The sequence below is a fragment of the Rhinatrema bivittatum genome, chromosome 13, assembly GCF_901001135.1.
Source record: "Rhinatrema bivittatum chromosome 13, aRhiBiv1.1, whole genome shotgun sequence".
Taxonomy (NCBI): domain Eukaryota; kingdom Metazoa; phylum Chordata; class Amphibia; order Gymnophiona; family Rhinatrematidae; genus Rhinatrema; species Rhinatrema bivittatum.
The window spans coordinates 53388089-53407758 of NC_042627.1; the positions used below are offsets into that span (position 1 = coordinate 53388089).

Here is a 19670-nt window from a genome sequence, read left to right on the forward strand (position 1 = left end):
CTTGGAAATCCTGCGAGCTCCCAAGGTGCACGCAGACGTTTCAGCGGTCAAAAGTCGGAGATCCACATTGAAGAAGATCCCTGAGATCTCGACCCTAGGGGTCTGGACGGCAATTGGCAGTAATTTCACACAGTCGGGCTAGGCTAGGCCCCATGACTTCTGGCCCATGAGACCCAGTTGGAAGAGGAGGCTTGCCAGGCCGGACATAGAGAGCCGATAGTGGTCTGCAGTGTGGATGCCCAGTATGTTCGTCTGCGGGGCTCGGCACGCTCCATGGCTGCTACGGGCTCTACGAGCCAGCTGCTGTGGTGGCAGGTCTGGTCGGCGGATGGTGCGTTCGAGTCCATGCCAGAGTCCTTCAAGAGGATGCTGCGGTTCGGGAAGGAGTTGGATGGTTGAGCTCCTTTGGAGAATGCGGTGGAGCTCCTATGGAAGATAGTCATGCCTCAGGTCATTCTTCCCATCCAGCTCTCTTTTTCAGGGGAAACCGGTGGGCTCGCGCTCAGGAGCTCCTTTCCCTCCATCTTCCCTTTGTTCGGGAGACTCCCGGTTTTCGGGACAGGCGTTTTTTGCCGACCGCATTAAGGGGGCACTGTGGCTCTCTTCTACGAGGAATGGGCCACGATCACTTCAGTTCGAGGAGTGCTGCCGGTAGTCAAACACTGTGCAGGGACGCGGACAAGCACCAAGCGGTCCAGCATAAAAGGAAGGAACCTTCTGGCCCATACCAGATCGCAGGTGGGTCAACCGATGGCGGCGTATCCCATTCTTCGTATGGGGGCGCCACGGCCCGCCATTGCGTCAATCGGTGATAGGTCGGGGAGGACAGGCGTGCAGTTGCCCAGCCTGGCGGACCATTACCAAAGGCATGGTGGTCATAGTGGCAAAGCCGCAGGGGTAGGACTACTGTTACCCTTGTGCCTGGCCGGTTGGCTCTTCGGCCGCAGTCGGAGCACCTCGGCTGGGTCGTCATCACTAGCGAATGCGGTGGCCTCTCGTTTCCTCTCAATCCCGGGAGTTTTTCTAAGAGCATGGCTCTATACTACCCAGGTAACAGTATTCCTTTCATCGGAGCGGGGCCACTCTTGATCCATTACAATCCGCTTTGCTCTCTGATGGGGCCCAGTGTCAGTGCAGTCTTCTCCCGTCACCATTGACGAAGCCAGGAGGGACGGGGATCGCCACGGTTCCGAGTCCCATTGCTCTGGGGTTAGAGGTCGGTTCAGGACTGTTGGCCCACGTCCGAGTCACATTGGCCGACCTATGATCCCAGGAGAGTCGGTCTGGGTCCTCTCAGACAACACGACAACGGTGACCTACAGCTTTAGGCACGAGTTGCCCAGAGGTCAGGTGGTGGTCCTCGAGGCTAGTAGCCTGCAGCAGTGCATGGAGCGTCACCTGCTAAGCATAACGGCGTCTCGCATAACAAGGGTCGATGACGTTCATGCGGATTTGAGACGCCAGTATGTCGGCCTAGGAGAATGAGATCTGACAGCAGGGCCTCCCATCTCATCTGCGTCGGATGGGACACGCCAGCTAGGGGCCTGAGGGTGATGCTCCAGGAGACCAAGGCTCCCTGGTTCTTGGACCGCCGGAGAGAATCGGGGGCAGGAGGAGCAGATGCTCTGACGTTGCCGTGGTCCACGAGGACGTCTCTCTCCTTGGCCTCTGATCAGCGGGATCCTTCGGCGCATGGAGACCCATCCATCCAAGGCTGTTAGGATGGCTCCGGGATGGTCATGAAGGCCCTGGTTGCCTATTTCCTCGACCTGACGGTGGAGGGACCGGGGTGGTTGCCGGGTCTTCCGGATCTCCTCCACCAGGGTCCTATGTGTTTTCAATCAGGTAGATCGCTTTGGCGGGCGGCATGGTCTCGAAAGATGTCGTCTAAGGGGCAAAGGCTACTTGACGTGATGGTGTCGCCTTGCTGAGATCACGGAAGAAGTCCGCTTGCTTAGCGGTGGTGTGAGTTTGCCGTATCTTTGATTCATGGTACGTTGAACAGTCAATCCCCGTTACTCGGGCTTCCGTTTTCAGCTATTTCACTTCTACAGGATGGTTTGGCTCTCGGTCTATCCTGTGGCTGCCCTGTGGTTACCTAAGGGGTCAGGTAGCGTTTCTCGGTCGTGTTCGAGAGTTTTATTGAAGAAGGTTTTTTAGCGGCACGTCCGGATTGAACCCGGGTCCCTAAGGGGCGGATCAGTTGCGGACACCTTGAAGGTTCAGTTTCCTTCCTGGTATTGGAGTGTGGTCCTCGAAGCCCTATGTGCTCCTCCCTTCGCACTTTTTCAGCCAGGCCATTCTTAAGGGCCTTAAGTTGAAGACAGTGTTCTAGGTGACGGTGGCGTCTGCCAGAGGAGTGTCAGGGTAACTTCTTGCGAATGCTGGAAGCCGGTGAGGCGCTGTGGGGGGACGCTCCGCATGGTTCCCTTATTTCTCCCACAGGTGGTATTCTCCTTACACCGGGATGTGGACCTTCCTTTCTTCAGGGTCTCCAGGGGTCGGACCCATTGGCAAGCGATCTGAGGAAGGTGGACGTGTGCGGATTTCCGGTGGTAGTTGGGGGTGTCAAATGATATCGAATTTCGACTCTCCTCCTTTATGGTTTCTCAGGGCCAAAGGTGGAGTAATAGGGCCTCCATGGCTACCGTGGCTTGCTGGGTCAAGGACATTTTAGGGTCCGCACATTTCCTTTTGCGGTACTTTGTTTCCGCGAGGGCCCAAGGGCCGTTCGACTCGGTCCCAAGCGGATTCCTGGAATAGTGTAGGTGTCTCTCTACACAGGGAATCAGGGCTGTTTCTTAGATTCCTGATATGCTTTGGCGCGGCATTATCTTTTGGATGTTTGGGGTTCAAGGGATTGCAACTTCGGAGCAGGTGGTTGAAGAGCAGGCCTCTCCGGATCCCATCCCAAGTAATATCAGCTCTGGTACATCCCAGGAGTCTGGACTGATCCGGTACGTACAGGGCAAGGAAAATTAGGGCTTACCTCCGATAATTTTCGTTCCTGTAGTACCAAGGATCAGTCCAGAGTCCCGCCCTCTGTGTTTTCTCTGTTTCGGAGAGTCCGCTCTGTTTGGTTCTGTATGCTATTTTCTCTTTCCGGGGCTAGTCTGTCGTTAGGGACTGTGGGCCCGGGGTTCCTCCGGTTACTATGCCGGGGGGGGTTTAGTTAGTGTTTAGTTGTCAGAGTTCTGCTTTGACATTGCGTTATACTGACAGGCTGTGGGTGGCACCCTGGTATATATAGGGGGAGCCTGACAAGTTTGGCTCTGTCTCCATCTGCTGGTGCGGAGGCACAACCCAGGAGTCTGGACTGATCCTTGGTACTACAGGAACGAAAATTATCGGAGGTAAGCCCTAATTTTCCTTTTCAACTGTCATTTCAAATGACAGTTGAAATGACAGGTACCAGGAAATGGATGGTTCTCCGACGCTCGGGATTGCCATCGGGATTCCGATGCTCGGGAAAGCGACTTACTTTTTTTGCAGCCCCCCTCCGGAGACGGACATCGGCGAAGACGACCGCGGCTTCCCTGCCTCCAGCTGCCCGCGAAGATGGACGCATCGCATGGGCAAAAGCGGCCTCTGTGCATGCAATTGGGCCGCTCAAGACGTGACGTCACATGCCGTGACGCCAAACGTCGTGACGTCACGCCTTGAGCGGCCCAATTGCATGCACGGGGGCCGCTTTCGCCCATGCAGGCGTCCATCTTTGCGGGCAGGGGAGCCACGGTCGTCTTCGCCAATGTCCGTCTCCGGAGGGGGGCTGCAAAAAAAGTAAGTCGCTTCGTTGCTTTACACTGCCAGTCCTCTCTCCCCTCCTCCCGAAGCAAGACTGCTTTTCGTGCCTTGCTGTGGGAGGAGGGGAGAGAGGACTGGCAATCCCGAGCGTAGGATTGCCCATCCTCTCTCCCCTCTCTCTCTTGCAACTTTTTTTTTTGCTTTTTCGCTTTTTTCCTTTTTCGTTGCTTCGGGAGGAGGGGAGAGGACTGGGGCTGCCCCGGAAACCAGTACCCATGGACGCGGCCAGGGCAGGTGAGCGGGGACTGGGGGAAAGTTTGCCGCCTACCCTTACCCCTGCCTCTAACGCAGGGGTAAGGGTAGGCGGTAAGTTAGCAGGTTAAACGCGCGGCAAAATGGCAGGGTAAAAAAGCGATAGTCGGGGCGCGCGTTACTGTATGGGAGGGAATAGCTAATTCGATCGTTTACATGTAATATACATGCCGCGGGCGGAAGGGGTTACCTGGTGATTTAAGGACGCGGTAAGAGTAGGTTAAAGGGGATAGTGTATCGCGGGTTGGACTAACGCAGCCGAAAAGTGGGTAGAAAGCGGGTTAGGAGCGGGGTAACCGCGGCCGCACTTTACTGTATTGACCTGTTAGTTCCTAAGTTTTCAGCTGAAAATTCACATAAATTTAGCTCCTAAAACTAAGGAGGTCCATATTCAAAGCTGACCTTTTAAGTAACTTGGCCAGATATAACTTATCCAGCAAAGTTACAAGGTATATTCAGCAGCATAGCTATGTCACAGAATATGCGCATATATCTTTGCACTTAGCCAAACAAGTTATAACCAGCTAAGTTTAGACCTGCTGTATGGCACATCTAGTTTAGGAAGTTAACCTATGTGGTTACAACCGAATACCGCTAGTTAGCCTCCTAAGTTATGTGGCTAAGTCGCTCTGCCCCGACCTGCCTACTACACGTCCACAAATTACGTGGCTAACATTTTAGCCATATAAGTGGCGGCTGCTGAACGAAGGCGCATATTCGGCTAAATGTGCTTTGAATATTGACCTCAAGGATCCTAAATTTAGGCCTATTATTTATTTGCCTTGATTTAGGATCCTAACAGGGTCGTTCATCAAAATGCGATAGGCTGTTATCACGACGTTAACTTTTAAATGAGGGAAAGGGGGAGGGGATTAGGGCAGGTGTGGGTGGGGTTAATAAAAGTTTGATGCCGGGTACTGCTGCAGGTGATGATGAAGTAGCGCCGGAATTACCCACAACTTTTCTGTTGGCAATGTTCAAAAATCCAATTACACTTAGAAAGTGCATTTATGTGCATAAAACACAGTTTTAAGCATGAGAATCCTTTTGCAAATTATTCCATGTGCACTTTTCGCTGAATGTTCAGGCAGCCGTCGAATGTGACTAAAATGTTTTTTGCCTGGGGAAATCGATTTGTAAAATTATTCTCACTGGTGTTATCCGAAACTGCAGCATTTTGGCTCTGTTAAGCACCTCCTTTTTGTCTTTTCCACAGATTGTGAAAATCCTGAATTCCTACACCCCGATAGATGACTTTGAAAAGCGAGTGGCACCGTCGTTTGTACGCAAAGTTCAGGTAAATCTCTCTTGCAATCTTCATTTAATGTATGGGAAAGTTGCACCAGTTCTGGCATCTCTGGCAGCATCCTTTGTGATTTTTGTTAAAATATACTCAAAATCATTTCATATTTTTTTAAATTAAAAATAAATTCATTGAGCCACATTTATGCTGCTGTGAGGTATCAGCCTGTTAATCTTGGGACCTAAAAATATATAAACCCCACTATTATAAAGATATTGTTATTTTCAAATGCTGTGCACAGGAAATATAAGTACAAAGGTTTCAATATAAATCTGTTTTTTGTTATCAGAAAATAAATTTCATGATGGCATGATTTTAAACATATGGTAGTATATGTACAATCACTTCTTTTTCAAAATTTACCCAGGAATTTGACATCCCTGCTTTGTTCTAGAATATTTTCATAATTGTATCCAGTTTTATTAAATATAGAATTTCACCAGACAGACATTGGCAAGAATTGAGCTATGCTGTATGAAAACATGCATCCGTTTTGTATGAATACCTTGAGGTAAATGTAGGGTTTGTTTCCATTATTTGTATTTATTGTGTCCAGAATCATTGAGGAAATTTGATCCTGTAGTGATACAAGTAGATGTACAATAAAAATAGATAACTGCAATCCATGGGTGCAGAACTTCCTGAAGTTGGGGGTACCCCACTGCTGCCATATTGTAGTCATAGCATTTGTATCTTGTAAAGCAAAGGCACTTGACTGTGTTTGGATCTCTCCCCCTGCTGGATTATCCACGAAGGTCTGGGTTGTGGTGGTTTTAGATGTCCGTGAAAGTGTCGTTCCTTTAGTGCAGGAGCTGAGAAGCCTTCTCATCCTGTCCCTTTAATGCTGAAGGTGCTCATGACCATTCATGTTTTTTTATTGCAGTCTAAGTTAAACAGTCGAGAAGATGCGCCCCAGCTGATGCTGGATAGCAAATATCTCTTTCAAGTGACGTTTCCATTCAGCCCTTCACCACACGCTTTGGAAGTCATCCAGATCCCCAGCAGCCTGAAACTTGGCTTCCTTACAAGACTGTAGCAGATGACCAGAAAAAGACTTTTCACTGCTTCCTGAAACGAAGATGAACGCCTTGGGCTCTGTCAGGGCTCTGCTGGATTTCCTGGGAAGTGTTTTACAAAAAGACAATTGCTGAGGACACCACGGACTATTAGTTCAGCAATTTCCCATTCACAGCACCGGTACCCGCAGATACTACGTACAAAAAAAAAATCATCTTTATTCAGGTGCCAAAAGATCCACAAATGAGAAAATTGAAAAGAACTATGAAGCCTTGGGGCACACACTGCCACCTTTTAATTTAATGTTTCTCGTCTTCCTATGTTGTTTTGGTACTGCTGATTACTGGACTACCTCTTAGTGCAGGAAAATCACACTTTTAAAATAAAAAAAAATGCCTTATCAGCAATTTTGGGAAAAATGCATTTAACTCTAGCACCAATTTCTAGAACTGTCCTGAACGGCATTCCAGCCTTTGGATCCCACTTACTTGGGTGGTGATTAAATTTGTCTTTTCTCCCCACACTGTAGAAGCACAAGGCTTGCCGCTCAGAAGAAAGGTATTTATATTGACAATAGACATATATTTATATGCATATCAAATTTTTTTATAAAGCATTCTATTTTGAAAGTAAGATTTTTTTTTTTTAAAGAAAAGACATTGAAGGTTTTATTTGGCACATCCTTGTACCACTGAAACAATATTTTAGAGAAGATGAATAAAATTGATATGAAAAGAATGAATTAGGACTCTTGGTTCTATTTTCAATAATAGAGACAAATTCCTCTATTTTTTATTAGGAAAAAACTTGAGCATAGGTTGGTAAAAGGAAAGAAAGTAATTGAGGGGTCTGTACATAATTCGATATAATCATGGGAGAGAATAGATTAGAAACCCTTGCTATAACAAATATGCATGTTGTTCGCCCCGCTACTTGCTGGTACTCACAGGAATGACTTGTTCTGTTGTCAGATAGTGTCAGGAGGGCAGGGATCAAATAAAAATAAATACAAACTTGAAAAAAAATTAGGAAAAGAGAAAAACTGTCTCCAGTTTTTAGGAAATATTTATGTTGGTTTTGTGTACAAACTCTTTCCCTAAAGAGTCAAAGAAGAAATAAATGTGAAGGGCCTGCCTAGTGGTTCATTGGTAGTGCTGTGCAGAAGGTCCCCACTTGGATTCCTGGTTCAAGTCTCTCACAGCCCGGCTTGGCTTAGGGTGCTGTGGAGGTAGCATTCACAACTCCTGGCAGGAAGGGAGGGGTGGAGTCATGGAATTCAAGAGGACCATGCTGGTTTTTAAGGCCATTCACAGGCTTGGGCCTGGTTATTTGAGTTCATTGCTGCAGGAGTATGTTACATCTCATTGTTTACGTTCTAGAGGTAAAACCTCACTCTCTGGTCCTTCTTTGAGGTGTGTTTGCCTAATAGAAACCCATGCCTGAGTCTTAACAGCAAAGCCCAATTTATGGAATTCACTCCCTTTGGATCTTCTACATTTATATTTTAGGGAAAAAAATTTAAAACTTTTTATTTTCAGTGAGCTTTTGCTTGGTCTGTGAGGTTATTTTTTCTGTATTGTAGGTATGCATAGATAGTCTGAGTGGCTTTCTGTGGGTTTTTACTATTGTTATTTATTTTTTGTTTTATGTATTGTTTGTTATGCTCCCTGTTTCTAATTATTGATATTATAGGATTGCATTTTGTGTATTCCGTAACCCGCTAGGAGCCAGTATTTCAGACTAGTGGGATAAAAATGTTCATAAATAGATATGTTTATTATGCAGTGACGACACCTGTTGGCTGAACTTAGGGTCCATGATTGCAAGGTTCCAGAAGGATCTCTGGTGCATGACTCCTGACTGAGGACTTTGGAATTTGCCCCTAATTTCAAAGTATGTGCATGCCTTCTCTTTGAAACTTGCCAGTGGGTACTGGTGACATTTCCAGCTCCTTTTCTATGGAAAATATAATCTCTGAGCATTATCTTCTTTCCAAAACCTAAACGCAGCCCTGGGGACACCTTCTGTAAATGTGGCAGAAAGGACACACGTGACAGAACAGTGCACACATTGAGGGAAGGCATATTTCAGAGAGCCAATTTACGCATGTCAGTGGATATTAAAAATAAACCATGAAAAATATGGCAATTGAAGGGAATGGCCATCGGGCAGAGAACACAATCTGGTATGATGTGATTCCAGAAAGAAGTAACTGAGTCCTGTTTAAAAAAAAAAAAAAAGATTCCCCAGTTTTCTTTCTTTTAAGAATTCTTTTCAAACTTGGCACCCACCACCATACTGGGTCCTCTTAAATATTTGACTGGCAGTTTTTCTACTCCTTGGGCTCCCAGCTCCATTGTAACTGGCGTCTGTTGGGCTATAACATCATGAGCCCCCTTAATTTATAACCAACATAGAAATGACGGCAGAAGAAGACCAAACGGCCCAAACAGTCTACCCAACAAGTTTCCCACTTTTTTTTTTCTCTCATACTTATCTGTTACTCTTGGCTCTTAGTAACCTTTTGGTTCTATTTCCCTTCCACCCCCACCATTAATGTAGAGAGCAGTGTTCGAACTGCATCAAAGTGAAATATCTAGCTTAATTAGTTAGGGGGTAGTAACCGCTAGGGGTGTGCATTCGTTTCATCCATTTCATATGATTCCCATTACATGTCAATTAGATGTGCATTCGTTTCATATGTTTCATACGTTTCATATTGCATGCTTGTATAGGAAACATATGAAACGAATGCACATCCCTACCGCCGCAATAAGCAAGCTACACCCATGCTTATTTGTTTACCCAGACTATATAATTCAGTCCTTGTTGGTTGTTGTCGGTATATAGATCCACTTTTCTTCATTCCCCCTGCCGACGAAGCAGAGAGTTATCCCCCCCCACACATAGTCATCAGCCATTGCAGTGACCGTCCCATACCACAGCTCCCCCTGGAATCTGACCTGCATCCTGAATCTGACCTGCATCCTGAATCTGGCCAGTAGATGCCACAAGGGACTGTGAACGTCTCCTGTCAGTATCCCCCACCCTGCTGGGGAGCAGAGGCCTGGCCCATGAATCAAACATAGCAGCGTGCATCACTGGACTGCCCAGTGCTTATGAATTCTATATTTTAAGTATTGATGAGACTATTACAAAGCAATCAAAAATCATAAACTTGTTCTCATTATTCCAGAGTGTTGCACACTCAGTAAAAAAAAAAAAAAAAAAAATCATGTGACTTAATTCATATAAGACAAATGTGGTAAAAGGTTTTTCCCTAGTTTATCTATAGGGATAAAAGCTTAGAACATCTGGCAAATAATGTTGGACTTAGATCATTATTTTGCCATGTGAGTACTATAAACAAGAAGCACATTAATTTATAGAAAAAAAAAACCTAAGCTTGTGCTCATTTATCAAAGGTTAACGTCAGCATTACCTTTTTTTTTTTTTTTTTCTCAAACAATTGAATAATCTGTGCTGAGCCAGAGCTGAGATAAACAAAGGATTTTCTCAGACTGCCTGTAATTTTCAACTTCTGGCCCTACACTTTTGGGATGTGGAGGAATATTTTCAAACTGCTTTTGCCCAGCTAGATCCCTGGTTGTAAAGACTACGCCCCACAGAGCAGCTAAAAGTCTGCATGTACTGTTAGGATGATCAAAACGGGCATCCCTAGGGGCATGGTTGGATGGGGGCAGTAAACTGCATATGTAGAAATGAATTTCAAATCTGCATGTGAAAGTTTCTCGCTGTTCCTAGATCTGCAGGTAATTTTGTGCCCGTGACTGTGTAGGTACATTTTCAGAGACTCGTTGAAATGTGTGCAGCTTAGTGTAAATTGCCCCCCATGGGGAGTAATTGTGTAACATAGATTTTAAGGTAATTACCCACACTCTGTATACTATTTTTCAAAGGAAATGTGCTCACTTGCGCTATAGAGCTGGTGTAAATTTATGCACGTAATCTTTAATTTTTGAAAAACACACGTAAATGATTTCCCCACCCCCAACTCCGCCTCCTGAAACACCTTCTTTTTTTTGTGTGCATAAAAATAACCCTCACTGGGCAATTATCAAAAGCCTATTTATGCCTGTAAATCCTTTCGAAAATTCAGCCCTTAAATTTCAGCAAGGCAACTACTCGCACATATTAGCAGGTGTAAATGTGTGCAGGCAGTTTTCCAGGGATGATTTTCAAAGGGAAAGTGCGCAATTACCTTTGCTTTGAAAATTAGTGTATAAGTCTGCGGGTAAGAAACCCCATATGAAAATTACCCTCATTTTGTATAGGAAGACAAGGCAAGAAGATACTGAATGCAAATTTCAAAATAGGGCTAAACTAGCACTAAACGTTGCTTAATAGCATCATATGCAAAGTTGAGTGTTGCAGAGGAGCCTTGTTAAGGCTCCAGATTTATTGCTGTTGGAAAGCCAAGGACAAATCTGTTCACAGTGGTTTCAAAAGGCTTTGTGCAAGTTTAAGAACCATGTTTTGTTTTTGTTTTTTTCAAACTTTGGGCGTCACCTTGCAAAAGTGTCCACCTCAGAGCAGTTTTACTTTCTCCAGCCTCTCTCCTTCCCTGATGAGTCCGATGCTAGCGCTATTTTGTATAGTGCCTGTCTCAGACCTGCCCATTTTAACCAGCGCTTGAATTGCCTGGTTGCATTGTTTTATTTTAGCACAAGGCTATTGACCACTTGTTCTGGCATGAACAGTGCTCCCTAGAGTAATGGGCCCCAATAATTTTTAGATTGGCAGCAGTAGCTGAGTCTACACAAAGGCAGTTTAGTAGTATACGGCAGCTTTAAACTATATTAAATATTAGTACAATAAATCAGGGTTGGGCTATAATTTTTATTTCATTTCACATTGGACACAGTTTTTTTTTTATTAACAAGTCTTGGTGCCAAAGCTGGAAACCCAGGGCACCAGTACCTTTTCTATGCTGCACCTTTTCCACAGCCTTTAAAAAGAATGACCGATCAGCCAACATCTGAAATGAGAATGAGAAATGCTCAGATCTGGCAGCATGCTTGCCATCTAGTCTTCCTTGATATCTTTAGCTCCTGTAGATATTTTCTAGTTGATCTTGATAGTAAAAAGTCTGCTCAGCATGCAGAATGGTGGATGAAGGAAGCATGGATACTCTTAGTAAAGATTTTATGTATTTGTTTTAAGAATGCAAGCAAGTGCCACTCCCATGTGAAGGAACTACAGACCACTTTATTGCACTACAGTGTTCTACACTTTGTAATTACATTTTTCATGTTCATCTTTAATTTTTAAGATACAGCAATGATTAATCTTTATTAACATGTACAGTGACCAAGCAAATTAACACAGTATTCTTAATATCAGTGGATCTCTTTTGGAAAACTGATTATCGATTAGAAATTTTTTGTAATTTTATCAAATAAATCACATAACACTTATGTACTGTCTTTTAGTAAGTGAGCCTGTTTTTTGTTTGTTTGTTTTTTTTTGCTTAATGCTACTACATAATACTGGAAAATATGTAGCTTACTGAAATCTGGAAAGATTGGATCTTGCTGCAGAGGAGAAAACCCTGTCTAGTGCAAACCACTAGCATAGCAAATGTTTAGTAATCAACAGTAACATCATCTAGTTTGTTCATGTGTGCCAGGAGCTTTCTATATAGAGAGGCAAATTGTCAGCCTCCCTGTGGTACTTTGTACCTATGGGGTATCCAAGCTGATTTTCAAAGGGAAACTTATGGCAGAGTTTCCCTTTCAAAATATGCAGGGGCTGGTGCCAGTAGGGTGTCTTCAACCTGCATATTTAGCAGATACAATGCATGGCATTGGGGGGGGGGGGGGGGGGGGGGGAACCTTATGAAAATCAGGGGTGTGGATTTGAAAATGAAATATCAGCATTTGCTTTTCTGGCCCCGCCCCACTCCCAGCACCGCCTCTTTTTCCCCGCAGAGGATCGAAGGCCATTTTTAAAGGGGCCTTCTCCACAGGATCAACACCCATGTACCTGCAGAAAATCCCTTTGAAAATTGCTCCCATAATGCACCTGGGCAATGTGGACTGACATTGACACATGTGGTGATTGTCGTACCGATGCCAGGAAGGAGCTGACTACCTAAAGGAAATTATCTCTCTTACAACATGGAATCTGATTGGCTATTGAGGTTTGTATGATGTCATTTAGCATAGAGCCAATATGAACTCATTTGGATTCAGTAATTATGAGGTCATCTGTAATGGTCTCGCTAACACAACTCCTCCATGGGCTCAGGGGAGCTATTCAGCAAATGCTCCAAGAATTTTACAAATCTAGACTTAGTAATATTTTAAATTTGGTGTAAACTGGGTATTGCTTACATAACTACTTGCTGTGCATACTTTTGAAACACTGAATAATACACAGAGTACAGCTTTCATTAACAGAAAATACTAGCCTGGGCATGTGAAAATCAGAACTGGCCTAATTCTGCTGTATGAGTCATAGTTCTTTATGGTTATTTTCTCACTATAAATTTGAAAAGACAGCTGGCAGTGAGAAGCACCTAAAGTAGTGAGAAGAAAGAGGCACCTTTGGGAATATCTGCTCCTAAAAATTAATTATGCAGAATGTGAAACTTTTTTCTTCAGTACAAAACTGATGAAGGCTTTTATCAGATGGTAAGAGAATTACTGGAAGAGGAAGAGTAACCTGGAAATGAGACTGGAAACATAGGTGCTAGCTGTGGGTGCTTGAGCAACTCCTTCACTGTGATTAGGGAGAAGTAATTTGTGTTTAGCAGTTTGAAACGTTGGCTCCTATAACAAGAAGTACAGCATTCCTGTTCCTTCTCTGCCACCCAGGGTCTGTTCTACCATGTTTCAAACCAAAGCTCACAGCAGCTGTGTCTACCGAAAGAAACGCTTTACTTACAATGAAAACTGGAACACACAATCCAAACCATCTTGTAATTCCTGTGCTCACAATACATTAAAGAGGTAAGTTTGAAAAAACCCAGTGGGGTAGATTTTTAAAAACTACGCCCGCGCGTACTTTTGTTCGCGCGACCGGCGCAAACAAAAGTATGCCGGATTTTAATAGTTATGCGGGTAGCCGCACGTATCTTTTAAAATCCGGGGTTGGTGCGCGTAAGGCTGCGCAAAATCGGCAGCCTGCGCGCACCAAGCCACGCAGCCTACCTCTGTTCCCTCCAAGGCCGCTTCAAAATCAGAGCGGCCTCGGAGGGAACTTTCCTTCCACCTCACACCCCCCCCCCCCCCCCCCCCCGCGCACCTTCCCCTCCCTTTGTTCGAAAAGTTACGCCTGCCTAATTCCCCGGTCCGGGAGCGGTTTTGGAGGCCTCGGCCACGCCCCCGAAACACCCCTGGGCCTGAACCACGCCCGCGGCCCTGTCCCCGGATGATGCGCAGCCGAGACACGCCCCCCCCCCCCCCAAGGAAAGCCCCGGGACTTACGTGCATCCTGGGGCTTGTGCGCGCCGCTGAGCCTATTCAGCATAGGCTAAGTGCGCGCAGGGGGAGCTTGGGGCAGGTTTTCGGGGGGTACGTGCGTATCTTACACATGTACCCCTTTGAAAATCTGCCCCAGTGTGTGTAAAGGGCTGTGCTAAAATTGACCAAGGCTGGGTGGTCATAAAAGTACCTGTGAAACCCGGTTTCACCCGTGCTTTTGCCTTTTAGATGCAGAGGTGAGGCAAGGGGAGTTGGCACTTGTACACATTCTTGTCTAAGTTTAAAAAGTTATGAATAAGTGTACACATACAAGTTACGCCTTCCAAAGAGGAGTAACTTGTAAGGAGTGAATGTGAGTGCACATTCAGTCAATTACCTGAGTATTTTCAAAGCAAACTTACATGCATGAATTAGCTTTGAAAATACTCTGGAAAATCCATGTGTACAATACCCAAGCAGACATTACCCTCTTAAAATGCTGATTTCTGGCGCAATAAGATTATTCTGAAATTTATCACATGCATTATGTCAACTAGTTAAGAAATGTTAATTTATTGTAGTAAGGATGGAAGAAAATTCAACCCACTAAAACGAAAAAATCAAAATAAAACAAAACTGGGTTATGCAATTGGAAGGTTAAAACACAGAGAAAGAAGCCAGCCTTGAATACCTTCCTAAGTAGATTATTAAGCTATTAGTGCTTGTCCTTCTGCATTCCCCATCACGTTCACTCCCCGTCCATTGAATCAACTTCAAGTGATCGCGCTGTGCAAGGTAGGTGACTCTGAAGAGGAAATTAGAAATATGTCATGTTCATATCTATGGATAATATGCAACATCTGCGTTCTTTCTGTAGTTACACAAGTAGCCATGGGCCAGCTAAGTTTACTGACATAACTTAAAGATTTTGCAAAATATTTTGTTATGCTTATCTGCAGAACTGTGGTTGCACAGCTTACATTTTCATAATGGCAGTATCTGAAGTTCGGAAAGCATTGCAGTTCATGTTTTGAATGTTGTGCCTTTGAAAGACTGATGTCTAGTTTATTTACAAACTGTTTTCTAAGCATTTTTCCCATACAGACAAAACAGGAGAAACCTTTAGTAAATAGGCTCCATAAATGTCCCTGTATCATGTTAGTATTGTACAGCTGTCCAGAAATATGCATAACGCTTGTAATAAAGCTAGCATTTTACAAAACACATTATTGAATGGTGGATATTTGAATACTTAGCTGAAATAATGTGGCAATGAAAATTACCCTTGCTAACAAAGTGATAATCAAACCCCTCTCTGACACACTTGCTGGATGTGGGCTCTGAGGGGTAGTATCTCCAAATAGATTTGTTTTATGTATACCTCGAGAAGAATAAACCTCACTCCTACAACTGGGTATATTGAGTATGATCTCAATCTGAAATGTGCTGCTAATGCCAGTCTTAAAATTTGCATTGTACCAAAGAGAGCCTCCATCTGCAGTTCATAATATGTAATACTTATAGGCAAACTATCAAGGTGTGCTTGAAAACTCTTTTTAATCAACCCAAAAGATACTATTTCTGTATCTCTTTGCTATATTTTCTTAGTCTCCAGTTGCATATTTTATTACTTGTATTTTTTAGTTTTGTAATCTGCCAAGGACAATATTTGTTGAATATGGCAGAATAGAAATTGTTTAAATAAATATAAATAAATGCTTGAGGATCTCTCTCTCAGTATATAGTATGGATTATTAGTCATTTGGGACTGACACCTTACTAGCAATGCCGTTCTTATGTTTTTATCTTTTACCACTATGATCAATTTTCTCGCATCAAGTTTTTTATTGGTTGGAATGGGAATATCCCATGTGCTCACAACTTCTTCTTTCTCTGCAATTCTGTCAGTGTCTTGATCCCAGGGCTTTTCCAGGCTCTGAACTATGTTAAGCTACTAGTCTGTTCACTGCTGCTGTAATAGTTGTCTTTTTGATTTTGAACTTAAGCTGAATTGGTCTTGATGATGCCCAAAGTACACAGAATTAGTGTATAATAATAAATGTGTTCACAAGATGCATTTATCTTATTGGAATTATATATGCTTATATATTCCCAAATACTGAACTACTGTAATTTATAGAAAGGGTGTTTAAAGGTGGTTGTGAAGGAGTGGGGGAGGTGCAATACTATGAAATCCACATTTAAATTCAGAAGTGTGTATTTACAAACCAAAACTACTATGCTGCAAAATTTGGAAGTGTGCAAAAAAATTCTGCACAGTGCTGAATCTACCCTGAGATGGCACAAATATCTTTGGGCCCTGTTTACTAAGCATTTTTCACATCAACACAAAATGGGAGAAAACCCTCAGTAAGTGTAACCCCTTTTGCACTACATCTATATATTTGACCATTTACAGGCATTTTGCTGAAAAGAAATCTAAGACCTATTTCCGCCTTCAAAGTAACAGTGGGCCCCCTGTAATAAGGTGGGTGCAGCAGAGCGCAACTTTACGTGCAGTTGTATACATGTTTTTTCTGTGCAAAAATTACTCCGGATACAGCAAGGAGCTTTGCAAACAACTTGCGTGAAAAGCTGCGGTCTGCTTAACGCCCTCATATAGAAATCCCATGCTAAATGAGCTATTTGCTATCACCCCAGGTGCGCTGGCTTTCTTAGCACTAGAAATTTTAGTCCTGGTCAGAGATGGCATAGTTTCCAGTGCTGGCATTAGTCCATGAGCCAGAAGCAAGAGTTCTGGTGCCAGGACATGTGGTCAGGTTTTGGGCACACAAAGCATGTTTTCTGCGCAGAAAAAGGATTTCTGTGCACAAAATTGTTTTCTACGCTGCAATCATTTTTGTGTGCATAAATCATGTGAGAGAGACTCCCCCGAGTAAAATGTGCAATCAGCCTTTGCTGAATGTACATTTTAACTGTAGTTTGTGTGCACCTTTTAAGCCCCCAGGCATTACCATACTATTAACTTACTGCACTGGGAGTTAAATATTTGTTAAGCTGCAGGTTAAGAAACCCTGCATGGAGTTTTAGCACAGTTTTAACTCACACCTTATGTCAGCAATTAATACAACCACAGCAAAAATATGCTAACATTAACTTTCTAAAAAATCAACAATAAAACCTGGCCCACAGAACGATATTGTATTGTTATTAAAAAACAAAACCAAACTGAGCTACTTGCATGACTGTGTAGCTGTGTTGCACGAACCAACTGGTTCTCAAGCTTTGGAGATTAGTTACAGCTTATCCCATCTACAGCTGTCTTCTTATTATCTAACATCCATTAGCTGCTACTATGGGAATAGAAGAAAGGCTGAGAGTATAATTCATTCCTTCTCTCTCTCTCTCAGCACCGTCCTACATAAGATGTGCGACCAGACCTTTTCAGCTGTTCAGTTTGGTCCTTGCTGTAAATGTAACAGAGAGAGACCCTTGAGGACAATTTACATCAGAACCGAGACAATCAATGTCTGCTCCATATGTGCCGAGCTGGTACGGTAACAACTCTCATCAAATGATATCTGAAAATGCAATAAAAGGTGACTGCTTCCTGTCCCTGTCCCACTGAAATAGTTAACACATTTTTTTTCCTTTGTTTCCTCTTCCATAATATTTCAGCTCATTGGTAGGGTACAAAAATTCCACTCTCAGTAATTTCCTCTCTCTCAAGGGTCCAGGGCATGACAACAGCTGCCAGTGTTTAATGAAGTGCAACTGCAGCTCTTTTCAAGTTAAAAACTAATTTTGCCATAGTTTAGCAGGTGTGAGACATTTGTCTCAGCTGCAGCATCTGAGAGCAACAGTGTTAAGAATAACAAGTCATCCAGAAGAGAGATCTGGAGAGGGTTTATAATAAAACCATTCTCTTACTCTCCTGCTTCTGTGGTGCAGAGTCTTGTAATCCATAGTGGACTTGGAGAAAATTTGATTTGCCCGGTGCAATAACCTTTTATTACTTTAATTCAAAACAAAGTTATTGACAAGTTGCAAAGAGTCCAGTTCATAGGTGCTTCAGCACCCCCAGTATTTAGCAGACTCCAGCTGATCAAAAAGCTGGGAGCTGAGAGGGGGAGGGCAAGCATGAAGCCATTGTGTCTGTTACTGCTCCCATGATTGAGCGCCTCCGCTCTCCTAACGCGCGCCGATGCACTTCTGTGGGGCGCCCGATGCAATATTTAAATAGGCTGCCATGGTAAAAAGGAGGCACTAGAGGAAGTTGTGTGCCCCTAGCTCTTCCTCAGCAGCGGGCACCCAGGAGAAGTGGCTGTCACGGGTTAGGAAAACAGATGCTGAGCAACTGAGCGTCCGTTTTCCTAACTTGACCACTGGTGACCTTTTTTTTTTTAAATTTTGTTTTTCTTGGATGCACTAATCCCCTTATTGCATAAGGGATTTTGGATGTCCGTTAAGCAGTGTGCTCAGCCGAGTGCACAATATTGCATCAGCCTGATTGTCCAGTCCACCATCTCATATACAGTCTCTGCCCCTTTTCCCTCACCCTATGTAGTCTGCAACCCACCACCGCACAAGTAACTCTCCTTACTGCAACCCACCACCACCCCATGTAGATCTCCGTCTCCCTACCATCACACACGTAGTAATAATAATATCTACCAACCCTTTCCCCTCCATCACACCATATATAGTCTTTCCCTGCCCTCCCATCCCCACTCCATTCTCTCACTTTCCCACCACCCCATGTAGTCTCCAGCACCCTACCACACCCCTAAATATCAAATATAAAAAAAGTCAAAATGTAGGTCTCCCTCCCCCCACCCCACCCCCTGATTTTCTGTATTTTCAATCTTCTCCTACCCTTCTACTACCAGGAGTAGTAGTAATTAAAAATACGTCAGCTTCCTCTGCTGCACTGTACGAGCCATGAGATTTATTTCTTTATTTCTTTGGATTTATTTACCTGCCCTTTTGAATAAGGAATTTACCCAAGGTGCGGGGGGGGGGGGGGTGTGATGTGATCTCATAGCTCATGCTGCAAATCTGGTCCTGTGCTGCAGAGCAAGCGGGATGCATTTTTAAGCACTGTGCCTCCCATCAGCCAGACACTTGGTTGAAACAGACTGGAGACAGATCTGACTCGGCCCAATAGGAAACACAGGTGATGCTGATGCACTTCTTGTTTCATGGTGCCCCAGGTGCTTGTCTGGCTCTGAAGACAAACTCCCTGCCTTTGGTCTGCTCTGGCATCAATGGAAATGGGGGCCAATAGAGAATGGTGAGAGAGGTCCTCCAAGAGGATTTGGAAGTGCAGGTATGAGAGAGGGAGAGGGGCTGGGAAGGTGGATATAGGTTGTGAGGATGAGAAGGGTTACAGGCTTGGAGGGAAGAGCTGAGAAAAGGGACATGGGCTGGGGCAAGGGCAAGGAGTTAGAAAAATGGGACATAGGTGGGGAGAAGAGCTGAGAGCGCAGATTTGGTTGGGAAGGAAGAGAGTTGCCAGGAATTGGGGACACAGGTTTGGAGAGGAAGAGAAGAGTTGGAAGTTGGAGACTGAGATGGAGAAGGGGAAGAGAAGATGAGAGGGTCAAAATGGGGAGATGATAAAAAGAGCTGAAAGAGAGAGCATGAGCGGTGAGGAGCGAGATGCTGGTGATTGGGTGAAAGGCTATGAGGGGTGTGGAGCCATAGATGAGAGAGGTGAAGGCAAGTCTGGATTTAGGCATGGACACCATCGGTGGGTGACTGGAGTGCCATATTTTGAAGGTAGCAAAGAGAAGCCTGCTGCTGCTTGCTTTAGAGCCATATACAGGCACATCTTCAAAGTGATGGCACTGTGGTACTAGGCCTATAGGCAGTCATCTTAAATCTAGTCCCTGCTGAAGGTGACT

The 19670-nt window shown here is 44.3% G+C and overlaps 1 protein-coding gene across 5 annotated transcripts in view; it reads left to right on the forward strand.

Annotated features, from left to right (window-relative positions):
* The window catches only part of MYO5C (myosin VC), a 180676-nt gene extending 171835 nt beyond the window's left edge, over positions 1-8841 (forward strand). For 2 of the 5 annotated variants that reach the window (XM_029575910.1, XM_029575911.1), the window contains 2 exons: positions 5273-5353; positions 6243-8840. In XM_029575910.1, the coding sequence (XP_029431770.1) occupies positions 5273-5353; positions 6243-6395 (234 nt within the window). In that variant the 3' untranslated portion in view covers positions 6396-8840. Of the gene's footprint in view, positions 1-5272; positions 5354-6242 lie in introns of all 5 variants that reach the window. The other 3 variants (XM_029575909.1, XM_029575914.1, XM_029575912.1) reach the window with 3 other exon arrangements.
* The last annotated feature ends 10829 nt before the right edge of the window (positions 8842-19670 follow it).